We start from the raw sequence: 23681 nt of genomic DNA, 5'->3' as shown, positions 1-23681 counted from the left end.
CAGAAGGGCCTCTAGTTCCTTGCTGCTCTACCATTGCCTCAACCAGATAAGTATTTTCGTTGAAAACTGGGGAAGTCAGAAATAGCATGTTTCTTAAATGTGAAGGTAGCATGAAACAAGAAAGGATAACTAATATAATGACTGATTCCCTCAAATCCCCAAACTACATCAACAGGTTGAAAACAGGATAAAATCAAAACATAAAATGCACTGTACATAGGGCCCAATAAAACCAACTGAAGTATATGATGGAAAAATGTGATATAACCGAGCACAAATTCAACTTCAGTTCTGTTCAGGTTCCATGGGGACCTATACTGTGTCATTGTTACCAAAAACACTCAGGTCACCTAGACTGCATTACAAAAGTAAAATGTTAAGAATGAATGAGAAAAATAACTGTCCTTGCCTCTGTGCTGGTCAGACCAATGATCAGTGACATCTGAATCCTAAGACAAATAGTTAAAGAAATAACCCAGAGAGGAGGGGATGCACAGGTGACACCCTGGTCATTTTCAAACATGGAGGGAACAGACACGTGGAAGTGATGTTCGATTTCAATGTGGCTCCAGGGAACAAAAGTAGGACTGCTAATTGGAAGTTAGAGGGAAGTTAGGATAATCTAACAAAACAGACCTAATATAACAAAAGAGACCTAATAATTGGAGCTCTTGGAAATAAGAAAGACCTGCCTTTTGCAGCAACAAAATTTTGGTCGCTCTGATGTTCAAGGAGATCCCAGACGACCATTTGTAATAGGTGTTGTATGAAAATTTGAAGTTTGTATATTGTGTAGATGATTTCAACAGTCCCTTTATATACTAACATTCTATAAATTTATGTTTAGGTTTCAACAATGTACCTTATTGGAGGTCACCAGTGGACTCTCTTCAGCAGAAATTGAGTACTGGGGAACCTAACCTTGAAGCATCAGATTCTGAGGTTCAAACAGTATTTATAAAGAGAGAAAGTATTTGGAGTAGAGAGGAGGTGAGGACAACATGGCCCTCCTCAGTCATTCTCATTATTTGTGAGGTCATCCTTGGGTACTGATTCTGTCCTATTAACTCAATATGGTAATGTAGTACCTCTTCCTGGGTGCCAGGGACCATTCATATTACTCCGAGAGTCACTCTAGAGCTTAAAGAACAAGAATAAATCCCACACTAAACTGTGGAGGGTGCTCCACCCACTGTGTGACTGATACCTTTGGGAAACCAAAAGGCAAAAAACTACACGATGCCTTTGTTTCTGACAAATCCCACAGAAACACGGACAAACACAGAATCAGTCTCCTGCCTCTACTAGTCAATCAATTATGAAGTCTAACAAAAATAATTTTATGTATTATAACTTTATGTGAGTAACATCTGACTGAGAGAACCAAAAGGAAGAGGTACTTCGTGACTTAGTGTACTATGTAAATTATGCATGCATCATACCCATTAAGTCCTTGTGAAATTTATTAACTTACACAATTAGCAAGTGAATATTTCAATCATATTACTCTATGAAGGTGGGGCATCAGAGATCACTGGAAAGGTATAACATTAATCACTAAAACTGCTCAAATAAAATTGCAGGAACAAAATACCAGGAAATATTTTAACATGAACTGGCATTTGTCATGTTCTCTCTCCTTCATTGCAAGTTTGGAAAGTGAAACTAGAAGTTCATAAGTAATAAAAGAAAAACAATCCTATATGTGGAATGTCATGGTCCAGAAAATATTTTTAATATTCAAACACTTACATATTTATATAAAACACATAATTTACATACATTCATTAAATGCATTTCACTCAATATTTTTCAAGGCCTAGTATGTAAATAATAGTATATTATGCATGGTACAAGTCAGCTTATAGAATCAGAAAGAAAATCTGTTTTCATAGTTTTTCTCCCCACTTTGCTTCTCTCAGTCAATAAATCTGAAACTTTATTATGGAATTATCCAGATAGTAAATCTAAGAGTCATGGAGGCTTTTGTAAGTCTACTAGAAAAAAAACAGACTTATAAAACATAATTACAAAATTAAGAAAAGAAAGACACAAATATATATTTGGAATATTAGGACCTCTAAATACTTTTGCCCTCCAAATACATGCATATTTATGTAAGGCTTGGCACTTACATACATTCATCCTAATGATAAGTGAGTTATGAAAGTATACATGAGATACAGAAATGTGTCTAAGAAGATAAAACTGTTTAGAATTACTGGGGAAACAGATAGAGACATCTGATGCATATTATGAAGACCCTGGGCATCAACTTAAAGAACTGAGTTATTCTCCAGAGAAGATGAGAGCTAGTAAAAGAGCTAGAGTATGTGATTTAGAAGGATCCTTATGTTGGAATGTGAGAAACGAACTCAGGGAGACCAGTCAGAAATTTATTGCATCAAGTGAAGAGGAATATTCAGCTTCAAGAGATATTTAAGAGGTAAAACTTTTAAGACTTGTGATTGAAACTTTGTTTCTGAGACAAGCCAACCATTCAAGAAGAGATGATATTGGTTTAAAAAAGCTTTAATCGCTTCAAGTAAAATCAAAACTCTTTAGTAAACACCTACTGTTTAGTACTAAACTTTCTTGGACACTAAACTTAGAAAAAGTAGAAAACAGCATCCCTGCAGATGAAGAAATCATCTAGATAGAAAGTAGTATAATAATAGTAGAAAGAACATCAACTATAGGGCTGTGAGGTTTTTTTTAAAGAAGTGGAGAAAAAGGAAAAGAAATCTGAATTCAAAATTTGGCTTGGCAAGCTACAAGCTGCATGATCTTGGGCAATTTCCTGGACAAAATAATGACCATAATATGTAATTGCTGGAGTGCAATAAGGTTTAAAAGTAAAAGTGTGTGGGACACCTGGGTGGCTCAGTCAGTTAAGTGTCTGCCTTCAGCTCAGGTCATGATCCCAGGATCCTGGGATCGAGTCCCGGATCGGGCTCCTTCCTTGGTGGGGAGCTTGCTTCTCCCTCTGCCTGCTGCTCCCCCCTGCTTGTGCTCTCTCTCTCTCACCCTCTCTCTCTGACAAATAAATAAATAAAATCTTTAAAAAAAGTAAAAGTATGCAGGGGCGCCTGGGTGGCTCAGTCGGTTAAGCGTCTGCCTTCGGCCCGGGTCATGCTCCCAGGGTCCTGGGATTGAGTCCCGCATCGGGCTCCCTGCTCGGCAGGGAGCCTGCTTCTCCCTCTCTCTCCCTCTGCTTGTGCTCTCTCTGTCAAATAAAATAAAATCTTAAAAAAATAAAAAAATAAATAAAAAATAAAAAAATAAAAAAATAAAAAAAGTAAAAGTATGCAAAAGATTTCTAGGTGTGTTAGGTGTTGAATATAAATAATAGATACCCTATTATAGTAATCTTTTGCCAATATGTGGCCCAGCACGTGGTAGAAAGTCAGTATAAAGTAGACATATTACATAGTTATTCTCTACCTATTTTTAGACATGCATATGAGTTGTAAAAGGAACATGATCTAACATAGATCCTGTGTTTGAAACTTTCTGGATATTTGAAGAGAGATTAAGCCCAAAGGGGGATGAAGTCCTTTTAGGCTTTATTGATAACTAAGAGGAAACTGGACAGTTACACAGGCATTTTTTCTAAAACTTACAAAAGCTTAAAGCTGGAAGGGGGGGTGGGGAACGGATGTGTTAAGCCAGAAAGAACTCAGAGGAACAGTCAGCATAGCGCAAAGCTGTGGGAGAACCAGACTCAGAAGATCAGAATGTCACGGAAATTCTTCCTTCATATCTGAAGAAGAGGATTCCAGAAAAGACTTGCTTCCCAGAACAGGTTTCTGATGCCACTGATTCTGGGGCATTTGGAAATAGGCAGCTTCTAGAAAATTTTCATATCTAGAACTTTCTTGTGCATTTAAATGTCTTAATGTTTTTACTTTTCTCCCTAATCTCTATTTCCTATAAGATTATAATCATTGTTATTTTTCTTCCTAATCTGTATTTCCTATGAGATCTTAATCTTGACCTACAGTTTTTCCCATCATGGTATTTTTCTGGAAGATACCTATGGTGGATGCTGTGATAGTCAATGCGCAGATTCCCTTTCAGGGATGAGGGACAATATACTGCCTCACCTGCTGGGAGTTACTCAGAGAACAGCTCTCAAATGTCAGCCCTGTGTGGGGACTGACTATTCTGAAGAGAGCAGCCTCAAGCAAGGCCATACACCCATTGAAGGGCAGCCCAGGGAGGCATAAAGTCTCAGCCCCCACCCTTACTCCAATGGGAGACAACTCTGAAAGGACATCCCAACTGCAGACATCTCCCCTCACCCCAGAGTTTTCCACTAGGTCTGCATCACAACCTGATTTCTCCCTTTGCCCAGTCCTGCTTCTTTCCCTTCTGTTCCACTGGTGTTGATCCTAAGAGTAACCTAATAAACCTCCTTCATGCTAATCTCTGACTCAGGTTCTGCTTCCTGGGGAATACAACTTGCAATAAATAACTCCAGAGATTCGGGGACATTGGCATCATTGTTACTGCCATTGCTGTTCTTATTTAAAAATCAGTGGAAGGGGCGCCTGGGTGGCTCAGTTGGTTAAGTGACTGCCTTCGGCTCAGGTCATGATCCTGGAGTGCCGGGATCGAGTCCCGCATCGGGCTCCCTGCTCAGCAGGGAGTCTGCTTCTCCCTCTGACCCTCCCCCCATCTCATGTGCTTTCTCTCTCATTCTCTCTGTCTCTCAAATAAATAAATAAAATCTTAAAAAAAAAATAAAAATCAGTGGAAGATGGGCGCCTGGGAGGCTCAGTTGGTTGAGCATCCAACTGTTGATTTCAGCTCAGGTCATGATCTCAGGGTTCTGGGACAGAGCCCTGCATTGGGCTCCATGCTCAGCAGGGAGTCTGCTTGAGGGTTCTCTCTCCCTCTACCCCTCTTCTCTCTCTTTCTCTCTTTCTATCTCTCAAGTAAATAAATAAATCTTTTTAAAAAATCAGTGCAAGAATCTCAAGGTATTATAAGAACATGCTCCTCTGGAAAGTACTCACATACACAAAGGAGTAAGAGAAAACCTAGCGCTGTTAATAGGATTACATGCATGTCACTGCCTCTTCTTCGAGTCAAAAGCTTCCTTTACCAGAAGTACATGATTCTGATGGGAAGAAGGAGTAGGCAGAAGGAACAGCATACAGGAAGCAGGGAGGTGTGAGGAACAAGACACATACCGGAGATAAGACAGATGTGTTTGAAGTGAAGGGATATCACTGAAAGCAGAGATGAGGGAGGACAGGTCAAAGAATAAGACCATCCAAAGAAGAACCTTGAGAGGCAGAATAGGAAAAAATAAGTCCAGAAATCCATGCAAGAGGTTTTCACATGAATGGTAATGGTGGTATCTTCTCCCTACAAGTAAACCTTGCTAATACTCCTGAGGACTGTGAATCCCCTGCAAACTTAAATCCTTTATAGAGACCTGGAAAGAGCTCAGTCAGATGAAAAATTAAAAGAAGATGAAGTAACACTTGAAAGAGTCTTTAAAATGAAAGCTGCCGGGCGCCTGGGTGGCTCAGTTGGTTAAGCGACTGCCTTCGGCTCAGGTCATGATCCTGGAGTCCCGGGATCGAGTCCCGCATCGGGCTCCCTGCTCGGCAGGGAGTCTGCTTCTCCCTCTGACCCTCTTCCCTCTCGTGCTCTCTATCTCTCATTCTCTCTCTCTAATAAATAAATAAAATCTTTAAAAAAATAAAAAAATAAAAAATAATAATAATAAAATGAAAGCTGCCTTGTACCTTAGGTACCTGTTCTTCAGTTACGGTCATCATATTAAACCTTATTTCTTTTAATTGTCATCCCCACCTCCACATATATATGTCCTCAGCCTCACCTGTACCCAGGTAAATCCTTGCTTGCTTGCTTACTTGCTTGCTTGCTTGCTTTGTGATACACTCAATATTTTAAGTGAACAAAGGCGTCTGGTGTCAAGGCATTCTAGCTGGTGGCTTTACAAAGAGTGATCACAGCTATTAACCAGGAGACAAACACTTCATGGATATTGGCTAAAAGGAATGTTTTGCAACACACATTAAAAAGAACACCATTCAGTGAGTGAATGAGAATTACATACTAATCTTCAAAGAATCACAGTTTGGGACTGAAAGAGACTGTAAAGATCAGTTAGACTAATCTAATTTTATAAAGGAAGAAACTATTTTCTGGCAGATATTTTGCCGGCAAATACTTTCTTCATTTCCCACCCATATAACAATATTAAAAAGTGTTTCTGCTCCACCTCCCATCTCAATTTCCCTTCTTTTTAACAGCAACTATGCTACCAGAAAAAGCATATTTCAAGGTGGATCATGTAAAGTCCCTGCCAAGACAAAAAAAAAAAAAAAGGTTAAACTGAAGAAATGGCCAGTTGTTTGCTGCGAGATAGAGAGTTAGCTTGCTCTTACTCTCTTCCCCAGATCTCCTGGGACAAGGGATGCTCCCAGACAGACATATATCCAAGTGCCTCTTACCACCCGCCCACCCATTTTATCTCTTCCCTCCCCTGGGTGGACCCACAGGACACCAGTGCAGTTCCAATTCTTTCAGGGCATCGTGGTTATCTGTTTCTTATTCTCTAAAACCAAAGGCACTTCCAGCTCCAAACCTGAAGCCCCAAAGAAAGGGAATCCTAAAATTAAATGGAATTCTCCATTTGACTTTTATAGTGATTTCCCATTTTCAACATTATAACACATATACACCAAACAAAGAGATTATCTGGTCACTGATTAGGAACTGGCCCACATTTCAGGGTTTGGCTATGGAAACTCCCAAGTTGTATAAAAAAAAAAAAAAAAAAAAGCAAAATGATAGAAAATTACAAGAAACTATTCAGCTCTTTTTCGGTGTTCTGGTAGTTTTCTGATATATCGCATTTTCAAACTGTGGTGAGCTCAAGGCTGGGGAGACAATAGTGAAAAGAAATGACAGTCTTGGCCTAGATACCCTAACTAGGCCTACATCATACTCCAGGGTTAAGACTTTATTGCTCCATGTTGGAGGCTTCAATTTGAATCCCAGTTCCATTCAAATGACAGACAAGTGGAAAGACATTGACAGGATAACTAAATACTAAGTGAGACCCAAACCATCCCCAGACTGTGTCACATTCTGCATTCTGTCAAATGGGGGCGAGGATTTCTCTCACTACCCAGAGTTCACGTTATGTTGTTCATCAGAAGAATGCAAGTCGTATTCACATTGGTTCCCAAATATTTGAATGACTCTCTAGGAGAGCAAAATATACCCACCCTGCTATAAAAAAGTGATCTTAATTATTAGTAGTATCAATCCTTGGATTGTATATCCTTCAGCAGGCATAAAGAGGAAGAAAAGTATAATTTTTTTTAAATAGAAGGTACTTTCAAAAGTGTATTTGAAAATATCTGACTTAGCCAGAGAAAGACAAATATATGATTTCATTCACATATGGAATTTAAAAACAAAACTGATGAACATAGGGGAAGGGAGGGAAAAATAAAATAAGATGAAATCAGAGAGGGAGACAAACCATGAGAGACTCAACTCTAGGAAACAAACTGAGGGTTGCTGGAGGGGAGGAGGTTGGGGGAGGGGGTAACTGGGTGATGGGCATTAGGAGGACACTTGATGGAATGAGCACTGGGTGTTATATGCAACTGATGAATCTCTAAATTCTACCTCTGAAACTAATACACTATACATTAATTAAATTGAATTTAAATAAAAAATTTTTTAAAAAAAGAAAATATCTGACTTATCAGCCAGCATATGCATTGGCTTTTCACTTCTATACATGACAAAGAAGAGCCCTGCTTGACATAATCCTTCTACCCAAAAGATCAATTACACTGAATGGTGCCTGTGCATTCTAAATCACTGAGAGCAAATGATAGGTATTAGGCAAAGCAAATTGACTCAACAGCATAGCCTGCTGGGAGTGAATACATTTGTTTGAAAACAGTATTTCTTTTCGTAAGTGAGTACATAGCCAATGAAAGGTATTGGATGAGTGGTTCCGAAGGTCAGGCCCTTCTATTTCACGATAGCACAGGACAGGGCAGCGCCAGCTCCCAGCGTCTCCATGTGAGTATGCCTGCATCTGAACCGACCACCTCAAAGGCACAAAAATGAAAAGCTGCTTCTGAGCCTAGCAATTTCTGCAGAGCATGCCACCTGAAAGCCACAGTGAGGGTGAGCAGTCACAGCCTGGGGGCTAGATTCAGACCCCCAACCAACTCTAGAATGAGGACAACTCACCGGGGCACAGAGTGGGCTGCACTGTTCCCAAGGACCCAGAAGAGGAAAACGTCTGGAATCACCACTTTCCAAGCCAGCCATCCCCAGAACCTCAAACACTAATCACTGACATCTAAACCTATAGGATTTCCGAGAAACACAAATCAATGTTGCAGGTGCACACCCTCCTTAAGGCAGGCACCACTGAGGCCTGCACAAAATGGAACTCCAGGAACTCTAAGCCCTTTCCTTCTGGACATGCCTCTTCTTCCGCTCCCCTGGGTCTGACCTGCCAAACAGCTACCAAACACATTTCTCTGAATGTCCAACCCCAACTGTGCTGGAGCAGAATTAGTTAAGTGGTAAACAGACCAGAAGGATAAACAAAGACCTGGTTCGATTGCACAAAATTTTCCAGACATGGTATGAGAAAAGAAGATTACTATCACTTACTTAAAGGTATTGGTTCATCTAGCAACAATGCTTACAAAATTACTTCCTATTTTTAAAAAATCGTGCTTTGCAAATGACTTCCAATTGAATAAGGTTTCACTAAAATAGGAAAATATAATCCAGATCACTTAAATATAAAAGAGCCAAGATGATGATACACTGGGTATTGCAACGTGGCCACACTGCTACGGCTCCCATGAGTTGTCCTTTCAAATAACAGCTCTTTTTCCCCCCAGGTACTTTCCGTAATCTGGGATTTCCTCTCTGGCATCAACCTCTGTCTCATCCTGTACCACAGGAATTTTTCCCAGGCCTGAAAAACCTGTCTCCACCTTTGGAGATTCCAGAAATGTGTTCTCTCTTGTTTCTTTTGTTAAGAATTTAGAGAGTCTAATAGAACCTTTGTTAGGAATTTATAGTCTAATAGAACTCAGCTATAATAACACACCTCCCAGGACAAAAGATAATGCTTGAAGTTTGAAGTGTCATCTTATATATAATAAATCATTTTCCTACTTGTCTAATTATTTAAGTCATTAACTTTTTGTTTTGAAACACTTTCAAATTTACGGGAAAAGTTGCTAGACTAATACAAAGAACTCCTATAATACCTTCTGCCCAGTTTTATGAGATTCACAAATTCGGCTGTATTTGCATCCTCTCTCTGTCTCTCTCTCTCTCTCTCTCTCCCTCTACATACATAAATATATATCTTTCCTGTACTATTTAAGAGTTAGCTCCACACATCCTGACCTTTTAACTCTCAATTCTTCACCTTGTATTCGGTAAAAACAAGGACATCCTCTTACATAACCACAGTACAATTATAAAATTCAAGAAATCTGATCTACTAGCACAACCAAATATACAATCCATATTCAAATTTCACCTATTGGGCCAATAATATCTTCCATAGATGATACTTTTCCTGACCCAAAATCACATATCGTATCCAGTTGTCCTGTCTCTTTAATCTCCTTTAATTTGGAACAGTTTTTTAGCCTTTATCTTTCATGACATGGACATTTGGAAAAGTTCAAGCCAGTTATTCCATAAAATATCCTACAATTTGTACTTGTCTCATGATTCTTCACAATTAGCGGGAAATTCTGAATTTTTCTCAGGGATACTTCCTAGGTGATGTTATGTCCTTCTCAGTGCATCACACCTAGAGGCACATGACATTGCTTTGTCCCCATTTCCTTTTATTTTAAGCTCTCTATTTTATTTACTTAGCTTAAAAAATATCTATATGTAAGAGACTGAAACTGTAAATTTTAAAAAAAAATTATGAACCAAAATTCTAACCTCAGTTACAATTTTTCTAAAATATTAGCTCATTGGATACCTCATGGTATGTACTGCACTGTCTCTGTGGTTTTTCCACCCCTTTGTATATGAAGCTAAAGTAGAGTGTGTTGTTTCCTGCTTGGTCTTTGACTGATACACGACTTGAGTAGCACTTTCCATAGACCTCAACATCATTGTGGCTTTCCAGAAGCTGGGGATAACTAAGGCACCTCAACAGGCCCCAAACAGGGACGGCAAACGACAGCAGTCATTGGATGAAGAACATCAAGTTTACGTTACATGGCTCAATAGTGTTAACAACATGATACACCCAAGCTTCATACCCTATAAAACTGTGATTTTATCTCTAGATTTTGCTGACAAATACAGATATGATAAACCTAGCTTTATGTCATCATCATTCCTCAATAAATTTGAAGGCTAGATAGAGAAAATATATATATATATATATTAGCTTATTGGACTAATAAATAATCCAGTGGTACAAATGATAGGAAGACTAATTTCTTATGCTTTAACTCTTAGCAATGCTGCTAACTAACAAGTGCATCTTGGGCAAGTTAATTAGTCTCCCTGAATATACTTTTCTATATCTGTACGTTAAAATAAAACTTTCTAAAAAGTTAATAATTAACACAAGTTAACATTAAATAAATGTTGAACATTAGTATAAGCAAAAATGATTCCTCGGGAAGGATTTCTAGAGGTGAGTGGAAGGAAGAAAGCCCAGCATAACAACATTTCTCAGAGGTATCTGTAATTCAATTACAATTGTTATCAAATCATGCTTAACAACAAACTATGTTTTCTCACAGTTTATATGATGTACCCAATCATAGGAATGTATAAAAAAATAATTTACTCCCCGATTTGCAGATATCAAGAGAAGGGATCTTGAAATTATGGTCCTTAAATTCAAATTAATTTCAATACACCAAAAACTAGGATAACAGAATTCTTGGGTATTTACTCGTAAGGGGATAGGCACATTCTTTCAGATTCCAAAAATCTAGCCAAAATCCACAAACCCCTTTTCACCAATTAGGAAAATCTATTTCCCCAAATCAACAGACACTGTTCTATTCAACATACCAGTCTCAAAAGGAAGAAACCTCTGAGTCTCAGTTCATGCAGTACATATATAGATATTTTCCTTCGATAGATCATCAAGTTTCTTAGAGAATTATAATTGGCTCATAAAAACTATTATGAATCTATTTTAATACTGGAGTAAAAGTGTGGTGTTCCATATCTTAATAATGGAGTAAAATATGATGTGTCATTGTTAAGCACAAATCACACTACATGGGAGGTAATCCATGTAAAACCACTTAGCACATAAAGTACTCAATGAATATAAGCTACAGATAAAGTATATTTATATATGTCAACAAATAGTTAAAATTACTCGTGTTACTTTTTGCTTGGCTTCCAAGATATGCCATTGTCCTGGGGTTCTTCTTTCCTCACTGGCAGCTCTATCCCAGTCTCTCATGCTGGCACTTCCTCTCATCTCATGGCTCAATGTTGGAGGGTCCCAGGATTCAATCTTTAGACCTCATTTCTCCCCAGTCAACAAGTACTCCCCAAGTGATCTTATTCAGTTTGATATTTTGAATGTGCTCTATACACTAATTCTCACATTTATAATTTCTACCCTGAGATTAACCTAAAGTTTCATTCATATATCCAGCTGTCGACATAACATCCCCACTTGGATGCCCAATAGGTTTTAAGCCTAATGTGCCCAAACAGAAATCCCGATTTTCCCTCCAACCCCCTCATCCACCAGTCCTTCCTACCTTGATGATAGTACCACATTCACCCAAATGTTAATTCAAACGTAGGAATAATCTCTTACGCTCCTCGTTCTCATCCCACATTCAAGTCCTATCAGTTAAGGCTGTAAAATTCCCAATTCGTCCACTTCTCCCCTACTTTACCACTATTCGCCTAGTTCATCACCATCACCCGATTCCCCAAAAGCCCCATAACTATGGTCTTTCTACCACTATGCCCACATCAGTATTCTCATTCTCTACTCAGCAGCCAAAATGATCATATCGTATCAATCCTTCTCAAATCCTTCCAAAAGTTGAGCATCAAACTCGGAACAAAATTTAAATTCACAGGTCCGCAAGGCTCTACAATCCAGGGTTCTCCGACCTTCTCTCCTATTATTCTCCCCCCTCTCACTTTACCTCAGCCAAAATGGCCTTCGGGCTACTCTTCCTACATGTCAAGTTTATTCTGCCTCAGGGCTTCCTCGACACATGTAGGTCTCTGCTCAAATGTCACACGTTGTTCAATCTATTCTGTCCACTCTCCATATTGTCCCACTTTATTTTTCTTCATAGCATTATCTGAATTTACAGTGTATATTCATTTGTTTATTATCTGTCTCCCTCAGTAGGGAGAAGGGAGGGACTCTGCCTCTGTATTTATTAACTGTCTGTCCTCCTTGTGGCTAAAGACTTTAACTTCTCTATTCCCAGTGAGTAGAACAGTGTCTGGCATGCAATAGTAACTCAATAAATTCTTGTTGACAAAATTAAAAATGGTTCTCAAATTGTTGACAGAATGACTAAGAAGTCCAGAGATAATGGAGTCCATGAGAAAATATGAGAATTATAAATAACTTAAAAGAGTAAAAAATGTGTCTTATAAGGTAGACACGGACATGACAGAGAGAATGCAAACAAGATACTTGCAAATTTTTAGAGGAAAAGTAAGACTTTCCCTTAGGGTAAAACTCTGAAAGCAGACTGTGAGCACTGAGACCAACAGACCAATAGTGAAGACCAATTTCTAACTTTTAAAGAATGATTTAGTTGAGAGTAAACTGGAGATTATAAAAGCATCATACCAAGAAGCGTCCTTAATATCGACATCTCAACTCCTACGTACACTCTGGGACTGTTAAGAAGAGCCTCTCGCTGGTGAGATTCAGAAAACAGGAATAGGATAGACCACTGGCATGTCCCCTGCCATTTACCATTGTTGTACTTGGCTTTTCCTTTGCTTTCATTCAGATATTGTTCATAGACTTTTATTTTTATAAAATTTTAAATTTATATAAAAGATGCAAGAAGAGTACAAAACGCTTATATATCTTTTCATTTTTTTCTCCAGTTGCTTTCATAGCACCTCCCCCTACACACCACAACTCTCTCTGAATATACACTACATATTACAGTTTTATCAGGCTATGTCTTAGAGATCACCATTCCAGACATTTTCACCATGGAGAACTTAGGTTATCTTTTATTTACAGAATGTTTTCTTGGATTGTAATTTTAAATATAAGTTCTGTTCCACGGTTTTATTTTTCTTCTTCAGAGGAACTCCAATTATTCATATGATGGCTCTTCTTTGCCTTTCTCCCATTTCAACCACTTTCTCTCTGACTCTTTTTACTTGTTTCTTCATATCACTGACATTCTCAACATTGTTTTCCTGCCTTTATTCAATGGTGCATATTATACTTTCCTTCAAATCTATTCTTTTGATAATGTAATTTAGTCTGTATATCTAAAAAGAATAAAGTCTACCATTTTATTCTATTTCTTTCCTGAGTCCAATAAACTTTCATTTCATCTCCTCCTGGTTTTTTTGTCCACTTCTAACCTTAGTTTTTTAATCTATCATTCAAGGTGGTTTTCATACCCCAATTTTTGTTTGAAGATATTTAATTAATTTTAGAGTCTCGTGTTACAATTTTCTTTTCTTTCATTGTTAGTTTTCAGAGGAGAATTTCCATCAAATGAAATGTTTTGATTCTCCATTCTATTTTGATCTTACAGTAGCTTCATATATAGGAGGACTGATTTCATATCTGCATTTCTTGGACAAGGTTGACAATATGAGCTGGTTCACATAATTTTCAGTTCAAGAACACTCCCTTGTCAGAGTGGCAAAGTGCAATTTCTTTAAAGTCTAGCTCTTGGTGGATGGCAATGGAAAGGAATTACATACATTTCCTTTGATTTTTTTTGTTTCTTTTATCTTGTGGTACTTAGGATTTCATCATCTTGCTTCTTTTTCCCTTCACCCAACAAGATTCCAAAGGGTGACTCTCCCTCATCCCTAGGGATGAACATTAACCCACTTCATCTACAGAAGCATTGGTTTTCCACAGTTGCTACCTGCATACTGTTAAGCCCCTTCCTCTTTATTCAGTGCTCTTATCTACCTGGATTCTCTGTCAATATTTTCACACTTAGCATAGATTTTCTTTCTGAGGGAGATTTGCATACAATCCCTTCTTGTCTCTTCTGCATAGTTTTCCCAGAACCTTCTAACTGTCTGCAAAAGCTTGCAGTGAGAACCCGTGAGACAGCTCTCCTGCAAACTGATGCTACCTTTCTACTTATACCTGAAGTTTGTATTGTCCTCTGTCTTCTAGTTCTGCTAAAGGTGAGGGATTTATATGGTTAAATTTAGTCTGATTGATCTCTACAGATTTCTGGAAGATGTAGAAATTATTGAGATTTAGGCAGTAGCAATTAATTACTTCAGCTACCTGGAAGTTCCTCTTTATAATTCTTAACCAGATATTTCTTCCTTAAGTCTGAAATTACATTTCTGGTTTTACTTTTTTAACCCTGCAGTAGACACTACAGTGGACCCCCTGTGCTCTACACAGGTCCCTCTTCAAAGTTCAGGCACATTTCCTCCTAGTTGTGGAGCATCATAGTTGCTGACCTCCCATGATGCCTCTACTAAGAATGACCCTTGGCCAAAGGAAACTGCCTTACCCCAGGTTACACTCTCCACTCCACAATAAAGCCATCAATCAATGGTTGGCTGATACAAGAATACAAAACTCAGTACCTTTGCCTTAATTTATGACAACTGCAAAGGGCCACCCTGCTCTAGAGCTAACCTATAGGATCAGTTGATGGCTCAGTTATAACTGCAGTGTGGATCAGCTTCTCTATCTGCCCAATCCTACCTTCCTCACTCCTTACAGGTGTATATCCTGAAAACATTCTTCAATATACCCTCTGCAAACAATTCTCTACCTCTCACTATTTACAAGGCATCCAGCCTAAGACAATCACCATCAAAAAAATTTTTGAGTTATGAGATAGGCACTGTTGTAAGTACCTTGAATATATTGTATACATTCATTTAATTCTCACAAGGAAGCTGTGAGGAAGATACTATCATTATCATCTTCATATCTCAGATGAGAAAATAAACTCTTAGAAAAGTTAAGTACCTTGCCTAAGTTAATAAAGGCAGGATTTGATTACAGCACTCTGACTCAAAAGCCCATTCTCTTATCCACTTCACTATACTGCCTCTGACACTGGTTTTGCACTCACTGCTTCTCTGGTATGACCATTACTGTTCCAATTCTTTGCATTCTTCTGTGCCCTCCTATGAAGCATAGTCAGCCTATCACACATACCAGGGTGATCACAAATATTAAGATGTTTTTATTTTTTAACACATAATATTTTCACTAATGGATTAGCCATAACATTAGTTGCCAAAGATGGAACTCATTGATCTATGAATTTTTCCTTCAAATTTTTAATTTAAAAACAGAGAAGAAAGTTTATAAATCCAGCCTATTATCACTTAGTCCTATTATGGAATCACTTTTCATTTGTACACATACATTAGCTGGTACATGTTAACAACAAGTTCTCTGTAGATTTGTTTTTATCTCACCTCCAAAAAGATCATAATTTTTCTCAAAAAATTCTTACCTCCATCTTGAAATTTGCTTAATCTTTCAAAATACGATGACATGGGGGCCTGTACAATATCTAGGATAGCTAGAAGTGTTCTTGTTAGTCTTAACAATTCACTGAAGCTATAAAATCCAAAGTATATAAGATTCCGAGCCAAGTGGACCACCTTAATAAGAAAAAGGGAAAGGGGAGTGGGAAAGAAAAAAAAACATTAGAAACTGAAATTAACATTGATTTTTTTTTTTTTAAGTAGGCTCCATGCCCAGCATGGAGCCCAGTCGGGGGGCTGGAACTCATGACTCTGATATCGGGACCTGAGCTGAGATCAAGAGTTGAATGCTTCACTGACTGAGTCACCCAGGTGCCCCTGAAATTAACATTGATTTTTTTATATTACCTAAATTAGTGAAGGTATTTCTAAACTTTCTAATTCTTTATACCTAGGAATTAAAATGTTTGAAAAAGAAATCCAAATAAGGCCAGTTTGTCATCTCTCTCAAAAGCCCAGATGACAAGATGAGGTGTCTGATCCACAGCCAGCAAGGAAGCCGAAAAGAGATTTTAGGTGTATCAAGGTGTTTAAAGAAATTTACATTAGATGATTTACTTAAGTAAATATTAACTTCTTTAAGTCAGTAGGATATCACTTAATAAACGGTTACATTAATGAATTACTTTAATAAATTATAAATTATACAGGAATTTGTCCAGCAATAATTTGTTCCCAATGCTGCTTTGTGGTCTTCTGGACACTATAAGACATTCTAGGTATGACAGCCAGCTTCCAACATGGTCCCCAAAGTACAGTCTCTTTTCACACTGTGCCAAGGATGGTCCATGTGACAAAGAGAATACAACGGAAGTAATAGCATGCCACTTCCAAGATTAGGTTAGAGAAGATTGCAAGTTCTATCTTGGGCTCTCTCTCTTTCTCTAATGGCTCGCTCTGGGTACCATGCCATAAGGACACAGGCAGCCTGTGAAAAGGCCCACATGGCAAAAAGGTGAAGCCTCTGGTCAACAGCCAGCAAGGAGATATGGCCACCAAGATACACATGAGTGAACTTAGCAGCAGGTCATCTAGCTGGAAATAACTGCAACCCCAGTCAACAGCTTGATTACAACTTCATGAAAATCCCTGAGCCAGAACCACCCAACCATGCATTTCCAGATTCCTGACCCATAGAAACTGTAAAATAATAAGTTCTTGTTGCTTTGGGCTGAGTTTAGAGGTAATCTGTTATACACCAGTAGATAGCTAATGCGCCAGGTGTCAAGTAATGGCATCTTTTCTCTAGTTTTGTCACTATATCCCCCAAATGATATTAAAATCAAAGGTATTTCAATTCAGTTTAATGAAGCTAAAAATTTCACTTCCATGGAGATCAGAGAAAAAAATATATCCAAACAAATTACAATGTATGCAAATTGTCTTTGTTCATGAAATGCAATAAAACTTACACAGATAAATAAAAACCCCCCAAATCCAGGAAAACAGTAGGTAACCGATAATTATAAATAGAATATTTTGTATTAGACATCAGGTCTAATTAAAGCATAAAATCTATCTTTTAATCAATGGCAGAGGGAATCATACCTTTATCAACTAAACTATCCAATTACCAAAACATCCTAAATATTAGAGGGGAAAAAATCTTTGACACTCAATATATCTAATTTTTGACAGGGAAAACTGAATAACCTCACAAATGAATTGTTTTTATAAAATACCTCAAATGTCAGTTTGTTTTTTTCTTTATCCCCAAAAGGAAAGGGCTGATTTACAACTTCTTTCAAGTATTCTTCAACAAATTCCATCGTCAGTGCAAATTTCCTCTTCATATCATTTCTGGAAGAGTCTGTTATAGAATCATATCTAGAAAGAAAGAAATGAAGCAAGTTAAACTGATTGAAATCATTAAAAAATAGGAAAATATATGTACTTTAACCTCCCAGCTTCTTAAGTTTAGGTAACTTAGTTAACCTTTCAAGATGTTTCTACCATAATATTAAGCACTTAAAAAATTGTTACTCCTATTATAAATACGATTTCTGCTCATTGATTTCCAGAATGATGTTTCTATTATCAAGAGCTGTTATTTTACTCTCCAAAAAGAGTATCTTATTTGTATTTGAAAGACTAACAACCTGGGTTGGGGGGGCGGTTAAATAGGTTGATGGGGAGGAAGGAGTGCACGTGTCGCGATGAACACAGGGTGATGTGTGGAAGTGCTGAATCACTATATTGTACACCTGAAACTAATATAACGCTGTATGTTAACTCACTGGCATTAAAATAAAAACTTTAAAAAATAATAAAAAAGTAAAAGCAGTAAAAAAAAAAAAGACTAACAACTTGAGTTAGAACACAGAAATGCCCTTCCATATATCTCACTTCAAAACTGAAGACATGTGATTTTGAGTTTATCTATGGAATTGAAAGTGCTCAGGAAATGTTTCCAAACATACTCATGAATTGTGATCTTTGTGGGAATTTCGGTCCAGAGCCTGGCGTAGCGAACAGGCACCACAGACTCCTGGGGATCCCGGTCAACATGCATGTGGAGCATGAGGCGACAAAAAGACGCCCGGAGGTCAAATGGCAGGCTCTCATCCGACACACACCGCAGGATCAAGTCCACTGAGAGCTGCGTAGAAATCTGGTTTATGGCCAGATACTGGCGATCCAAGCACATCCTTGCAAAGAGGTTTAGCTGGTACCTTAAAAATATGAAACATACTACATTATTGGTCTTCTCTTGATAAAGTTCTTTTTTTTTAATTTTATTTATTTATTCAACAGAGAGAGACACAGCAAGAGAGGGAACACAAGCAGGGGGAGTGGGAGATGGAGAAGCAGGCTTCCCGCTGAGCAGGGAGCCTGATGTGGGGGTCGATCCCAGGACCCTGAGATCATGACCCGAGCCAAAGGCAGCCACTTAACGACTGAGCCACCCAGGCACCCCTCTTGATAAAGTTCTTAAACAGCACAGTATCAGTCAGTATCTACTATCTACTTTTATACAACACCAAAATTCCCAAGTGTTCGTGACACTGGAGTCAAATTCTTTTGGTAGTGAGTGAAGTAATCAAATGACAGCAAATACATGAAATTGCCTCTATATCTTTTCAAGTTACAATTTCTCTTACTTGTTCCAGCAACATGTTGTCTGGAGGAAAGTGTCATTGGGCTCTCCATTTTTTATTTCCTAGGATTACAAATACACTAAGCCTGAGGGGCTATGGATAACAAACTGCTCACACAAAACCATCTCTCGGTTTCCCATTCCCACTTAGCTCTGGCCCTAATATCTAGCTACACTCTAACTTTAGATCCGGCTCGGTTCCCAAACCAAATGTGACCCATCTAAACAGCATCAGTTACACTTGGATTCAACAGCCTCTGAGATCAAGAATTAGTCTTGGCTTTGCTGGGATACCTATAGAAATGAGGAACACGAGCCATGCTCCGCCTTTCTCAGATTCCTGTCATTTGGGCCCAACATTTTCCAAGGGCGTCTGTCAGAGGTTTCTATACCTTAAACTCAAAGACACCAGCTAGGTTCTTGCTCCCAACATACTGACCACTGGCAACTACCATGGCAACTTCTGCTGCCAAGTGCCACCACTGAACTTTCATAACTATAGATAGCAGCTTCTCTCCAGTCCTAGGTCTCCACAAATTCATAAGCACTACCTACATTCCAACTGGCTTTCTCCGGGGCCACCTCTGCAACTGGATCAACACACCCAGCTCAGCTCCATCCCTCAAGTCCAACACCGTGGTCCCAACATGTCTCTCATCTAATACCAATCAATAACAGGAAAAAGCCCTCTGCTGCACACCAATTCCAAATTAGTGAAAAAGTCAGAAAATCGCAAGTTGTATAGGTGGAAAACACAGATGTTCACTTTTATTTTGAATATTTTAAATAATATTAAATATTTCAGCTACCTTAGTTTTGACATGACTTTTTAAATTTCCTCTTCATAGATACCTGACTTTTAGAGGTTTCAGAGAATCTTCTCTCAATGAATAAGACTGACAATTATGATTCTTTACCTATAATAGGTAAGAACTTCCAAATCAGCTTTGGTGCCTTCTTTTGCTTCTTGAGCAAGGTGCCTGATAGCTTTGCCATGAGGTTCCTTGTTGCTGTCAATCCAATAGAGCCAAACTTCTTCATCATCAATGTCATCTGAAAGGATGGAGCTCTCCATGGGGTTGTCTACTTGCATTGAGACCAGCCTTGAAATAAATTATACATACAAAATCAATTAAGAAGTTAACTCACAAATATGACAGGAACTACAATGCTTACAAATAATGAACAGAAAAAGATTCCTCCCCTATCTGGGCTTACTTAGTTTGAATGAGAATGTCTGCATTGCCTGGGCTCAACATAAATTTACAGATGAGTTCTTGAGTTACAGGTATAGCAGTGGTATTAGATACACACAGATCTGATAAATAATCCAAAAACCTGGCAAAAGGAAAAAAAATAAATTGAATACTAAGAAAAGGCACTTCATAAAATATCACGATAAAAATATCCTTGGGGATATAATGCAAGTAAGTTTTTAGATTTATTTTTAATACCTCCATGCAACATTCTTTAATATGTTGCTTATCTAGTGCATCATTAGAAGCAAATTAAACATCCAATTATTTGTGTTTAATACAAACCTTGTTTCAAAAAAGGATATGTTTGCTTCTATTTATTTGGTGATATTCCTCCCACAGCACTGTGACTTATTATGTTTAGAAAATCATTTATCTGCCCTAAAATGAGACTATCCAAGAACAAATAACAAAACAAAAGCAGATGAAAGCTAATGCTGTACTGAGTAAAATACGAAAAAAGCACACAGTCAACGAAAGTGAGCATGGCCTAGTGGAGTCAAAGGCCCATTTCAACCTTCTAACATTCATTTGCTGTGCTAATTAGTAAAGAAAACTGTCAGTCTGCTTGACTTTCCTGCATTCATTTCTCCCAGATAAAGCAGCATGGTACAATAGAAAGTAAATTTGATGGAATACCCCAATAGTAAGGAATATTATCATAATATTAGTAATAAGTAATTATGATATTATAGTAATATTCCTTACTATTGGGGTATTCTTGGACAAGTTGCTATCTAGGCTTCTGTTTTCTCATCTCTAAAAATGTGGATAATTTTACAATAATATAATATATTGATATAATAATTAACATGCAACCAGCATACCTCATGGAAATGTACAAGGGCTTAAATGAGACAATGTATATGAATAGATTTTGAAAAACTAGAAGTACTATAAAAACATAAATGATCAGAATGAAAGTCACTTATATTTAAATATGTCTATAAAAGGTTTTAATTTCCTGTGAGGTAATAACTCTATGATACATAATTATTATAACAGCAAACCCAATATAGTTTTGTCCATGAAAGTTAGTAATATGAAAGAATTTCAACTTTTACGGGGCACCTGGGTGGCTCAGTCAGTTAAGGGTCCATCTCTTGATTTTGGCTCAGGTCATGATCTCAGGGTCATGGGATCAAACCCCGCATCTGGCTCCATGCTAAGCAGGGAGTCGGCTTGAGGTCTCTCTCTAACTCTCTCCCTCTGCCCCTCCCCCCCACTCATGTGGTCTCTCTCTCTCTCTCTTTCTCACTCTTCTCACTCCCTCTCTCATTTAAATAAACAAATCTTTAAAAAAAAGTATTCCAACTTTTAAAACATTCTAAAAATAAAGCAAAAAGCTTTTTTGCAAAAAAACAGAAAATAAAGCACAATATTCCCACTAGTAAAGAATACTGCATGAACCACTTCAAACCTTGGCTCACGATTTCTCCTGAGTAAACTGACAAATGTTTCTATTTCTTTTGCTGTGATATGTTTCTCTAGTAGTTTTCTGTTGTTGTGCAACAAAGCTGTGATGGTATCTTCTGCCAAAATATCATAGCCAATCTGGGACTGCATGACACAGAAATTCTTAGCAATATATTCCTGCAAAGAAGAAAGACTGTCAGAATGTGCTGCCAAACGGCTTAGAAATAACAGGTTCTATTAGAGTCAGCAACATTGATTAATTTATTCCTAACAGAGAAACTCAAATGCATTGTCAAAAGAAAAGCAATAATCCTTCAATAAATATGGCTTTTTGAGAAAGGAAATTAAAACATATGAGCATATGCCTAATTTAACTTATAACAGAAAATTATATACCTAGAAATATTTAATGTGGGTGCTTATACTCTGAAAGCGTAAGTGGGAAAAACAAAAATAAACCTAGTTAAAATAACAATTTCTTCGACATGGTAAATTTTACCAGCCTAACAGAGGCCCTTCTTCCAACTCACACTAAAAGTCATAACCACTGATTGTATCATAATTACAGAAAGAAAATGACTCTGTGAAATTTTGTTCATGAGGCATGAGATCTATACAGTTGCATGAAGATCCCAAGCTGACTTGGAGTGATTTCTTTTTTGTACATGTCCCAATCTATTAAATCTTCTCTTTAAAATAGAGATAAAATTCCATATCACTTTTTATCCTAAAAAGCTATCAAACAAGGTAATATGATTAATCAATCACTTTACTGACGAGATCATTCATCCCATAACTACTTCTTGAAAGCCTACTACATTCCAGGCTGTTTGAGAGACTAGACATATGGTGGTAAACAAGTTGGGTGAGTTCTCATGAAGCCTACCTCCCAGTGTAAAAAAAAAAGGCACTAAATGAGATAATAAATATGATCCTTTTATATGTTAATAAGTGAAATGAAACAAAGGGATGGGGAAAGGTGGCAACTTCATATGGGGTAGACACTAAAGAAGTGATCATTTGAGCTGGGATGAAAAAGAAGGTAATGATCAGAAGAAGGCAGCCATGGGGAGAGAAAAATCGAGGTAGGCAGTGGAGCCATACTCTTTGTGTTCTATAGACAAAGGTGGCCAGTGTGGCTACAGAGTAGTAAGTAAAGAGAAAACAAGAGCTGAAGTTGGAGAGGTAGGTCCTTGCGAGCCAGGGTACAGGACCAAAATGTTATTCTAAGAGCAAGAAAAAGCCATTGGGAGTTTCAATCATGCATGATTTAATCTCTTCCTCATTCTTCACACGGACTCTCCTATATTCCAAGCCACTATTGCTCATGTTCTGTATTCTGTGTACAAGCAAGAATCCCACACAACCATAGACAAACCTGGTAAGCTTAACTAACTCCTTCCACAATCCATAGTTCTCACTTCACCTTCTTGGGGATTCTCCGTGGGAATGTATCTCTGGTTCTATGATGGACAAACTTATGGATTAGAAAGTATTTTTTGCCTTAGGTAAAATATACTGGAATCTAGCTACTCCTTGAAAATGACACACAAATCTAATTATATTCTAAGCAGTGACTTTGTGGCCTCTCAAAATAATAGCTTTATATTGGGTATCCAGTTAAGTAAAGTAAATGTCTTCTGTTAGTGTATCACTTTAAAGACATGTATTGATTTATACACTTTTATGACTATTATAATTATAGCCCAGTATAAGGCAAACCTCCAAGATGTTTGATAAACAGATCAAGATACTGATAAAAAAATCAAATCAATTCAGAGGTTGTCACCAAATTCTATAAATAATAATAGGCAGACACTCAATCTTAAAGACTTGGGTTAGCACTAAATTACAAAAGAACTCCCTCCTAGGACTCTATACAATATGGACGAGGCTGAAGGAAAACAAGGTAATCATGCAAAAAGTAGAAAGTATTTCCACTTATGTTTTAAAATTATGCTCTAAAAACATCAGAAAGCTCCTCTATGCTTAACAAAAGCGTTCCTGATTCAAAAGAAATGAGGAAAACATTATTCAACCCTCACTGAAATTGAATTGGAGCATGCATGAGAACATAAGGGAAAACAAAATCTAACCCTCAGTGGATGCTGATGATTCTTCTACTCTTTTGTCAGCTCAATTATCTACGCCTT

At 37.7% G+C, this 23681-nt stretch overlaps 1 protein-coding gene across 1 annotated transcript in view; it reads right to left on the bottom strand.

Annotated features, from left to right (window-relative positions):
* The window catches only part of ITPR2 (inositol 1,4,5-trisphosphate receptor type 2), a 497992-nt gene that overhangs the window by 317655 nt on the left and 156656 nt on the right, over positions 1-23681 (bottom strand). Inside the window, exons 16-21 of the mRNA XM_025879725.2 lie at positions 21533-21705; positions 20075-20194; positions 19774-19959; positions 18180-18431; positions 17442-17586; positions 15726-15876 (exon numbers count right to left, since the gene is read on the bottom strand). Of these exons, the coding sequence (XP_025735510.1) occupies positions 15726-15876; positions 17442-17586; positions 18180-18431; positions 19774-19959; positions 20075-20194; positions 21533-21705 (1027 nt within the window). The remainder of the gene's footprint in view (positions 1-15725; positions 15877-17441; positions 17587-18179; positions 18432-19773; positions 19960-20074; positions 20195-21532; positions 21706-23681) is intronic.

The sequence above is a fragment of the Callorhinus ursinus genome, unplaced genomic scaffold (assembly GCF_003265705.2).
Source record: "Callorhinus ursinus isolate GAN/ISIS: 27379988/994484 unplaced genomic scaffold, GSC_fseal_2.0 scaffold27, whole genome shotgun sequence".
NCBI lineage: Eukaryota > Metazoa > Chordata > Mammalia > Carnivora > Otariidae > Callorhinus > Callorhinus ursinus.
Note: the sequence above shows the minus strand (reverse complement) of the source record. Positions and strands in the feature narration are given on the sequence as shown.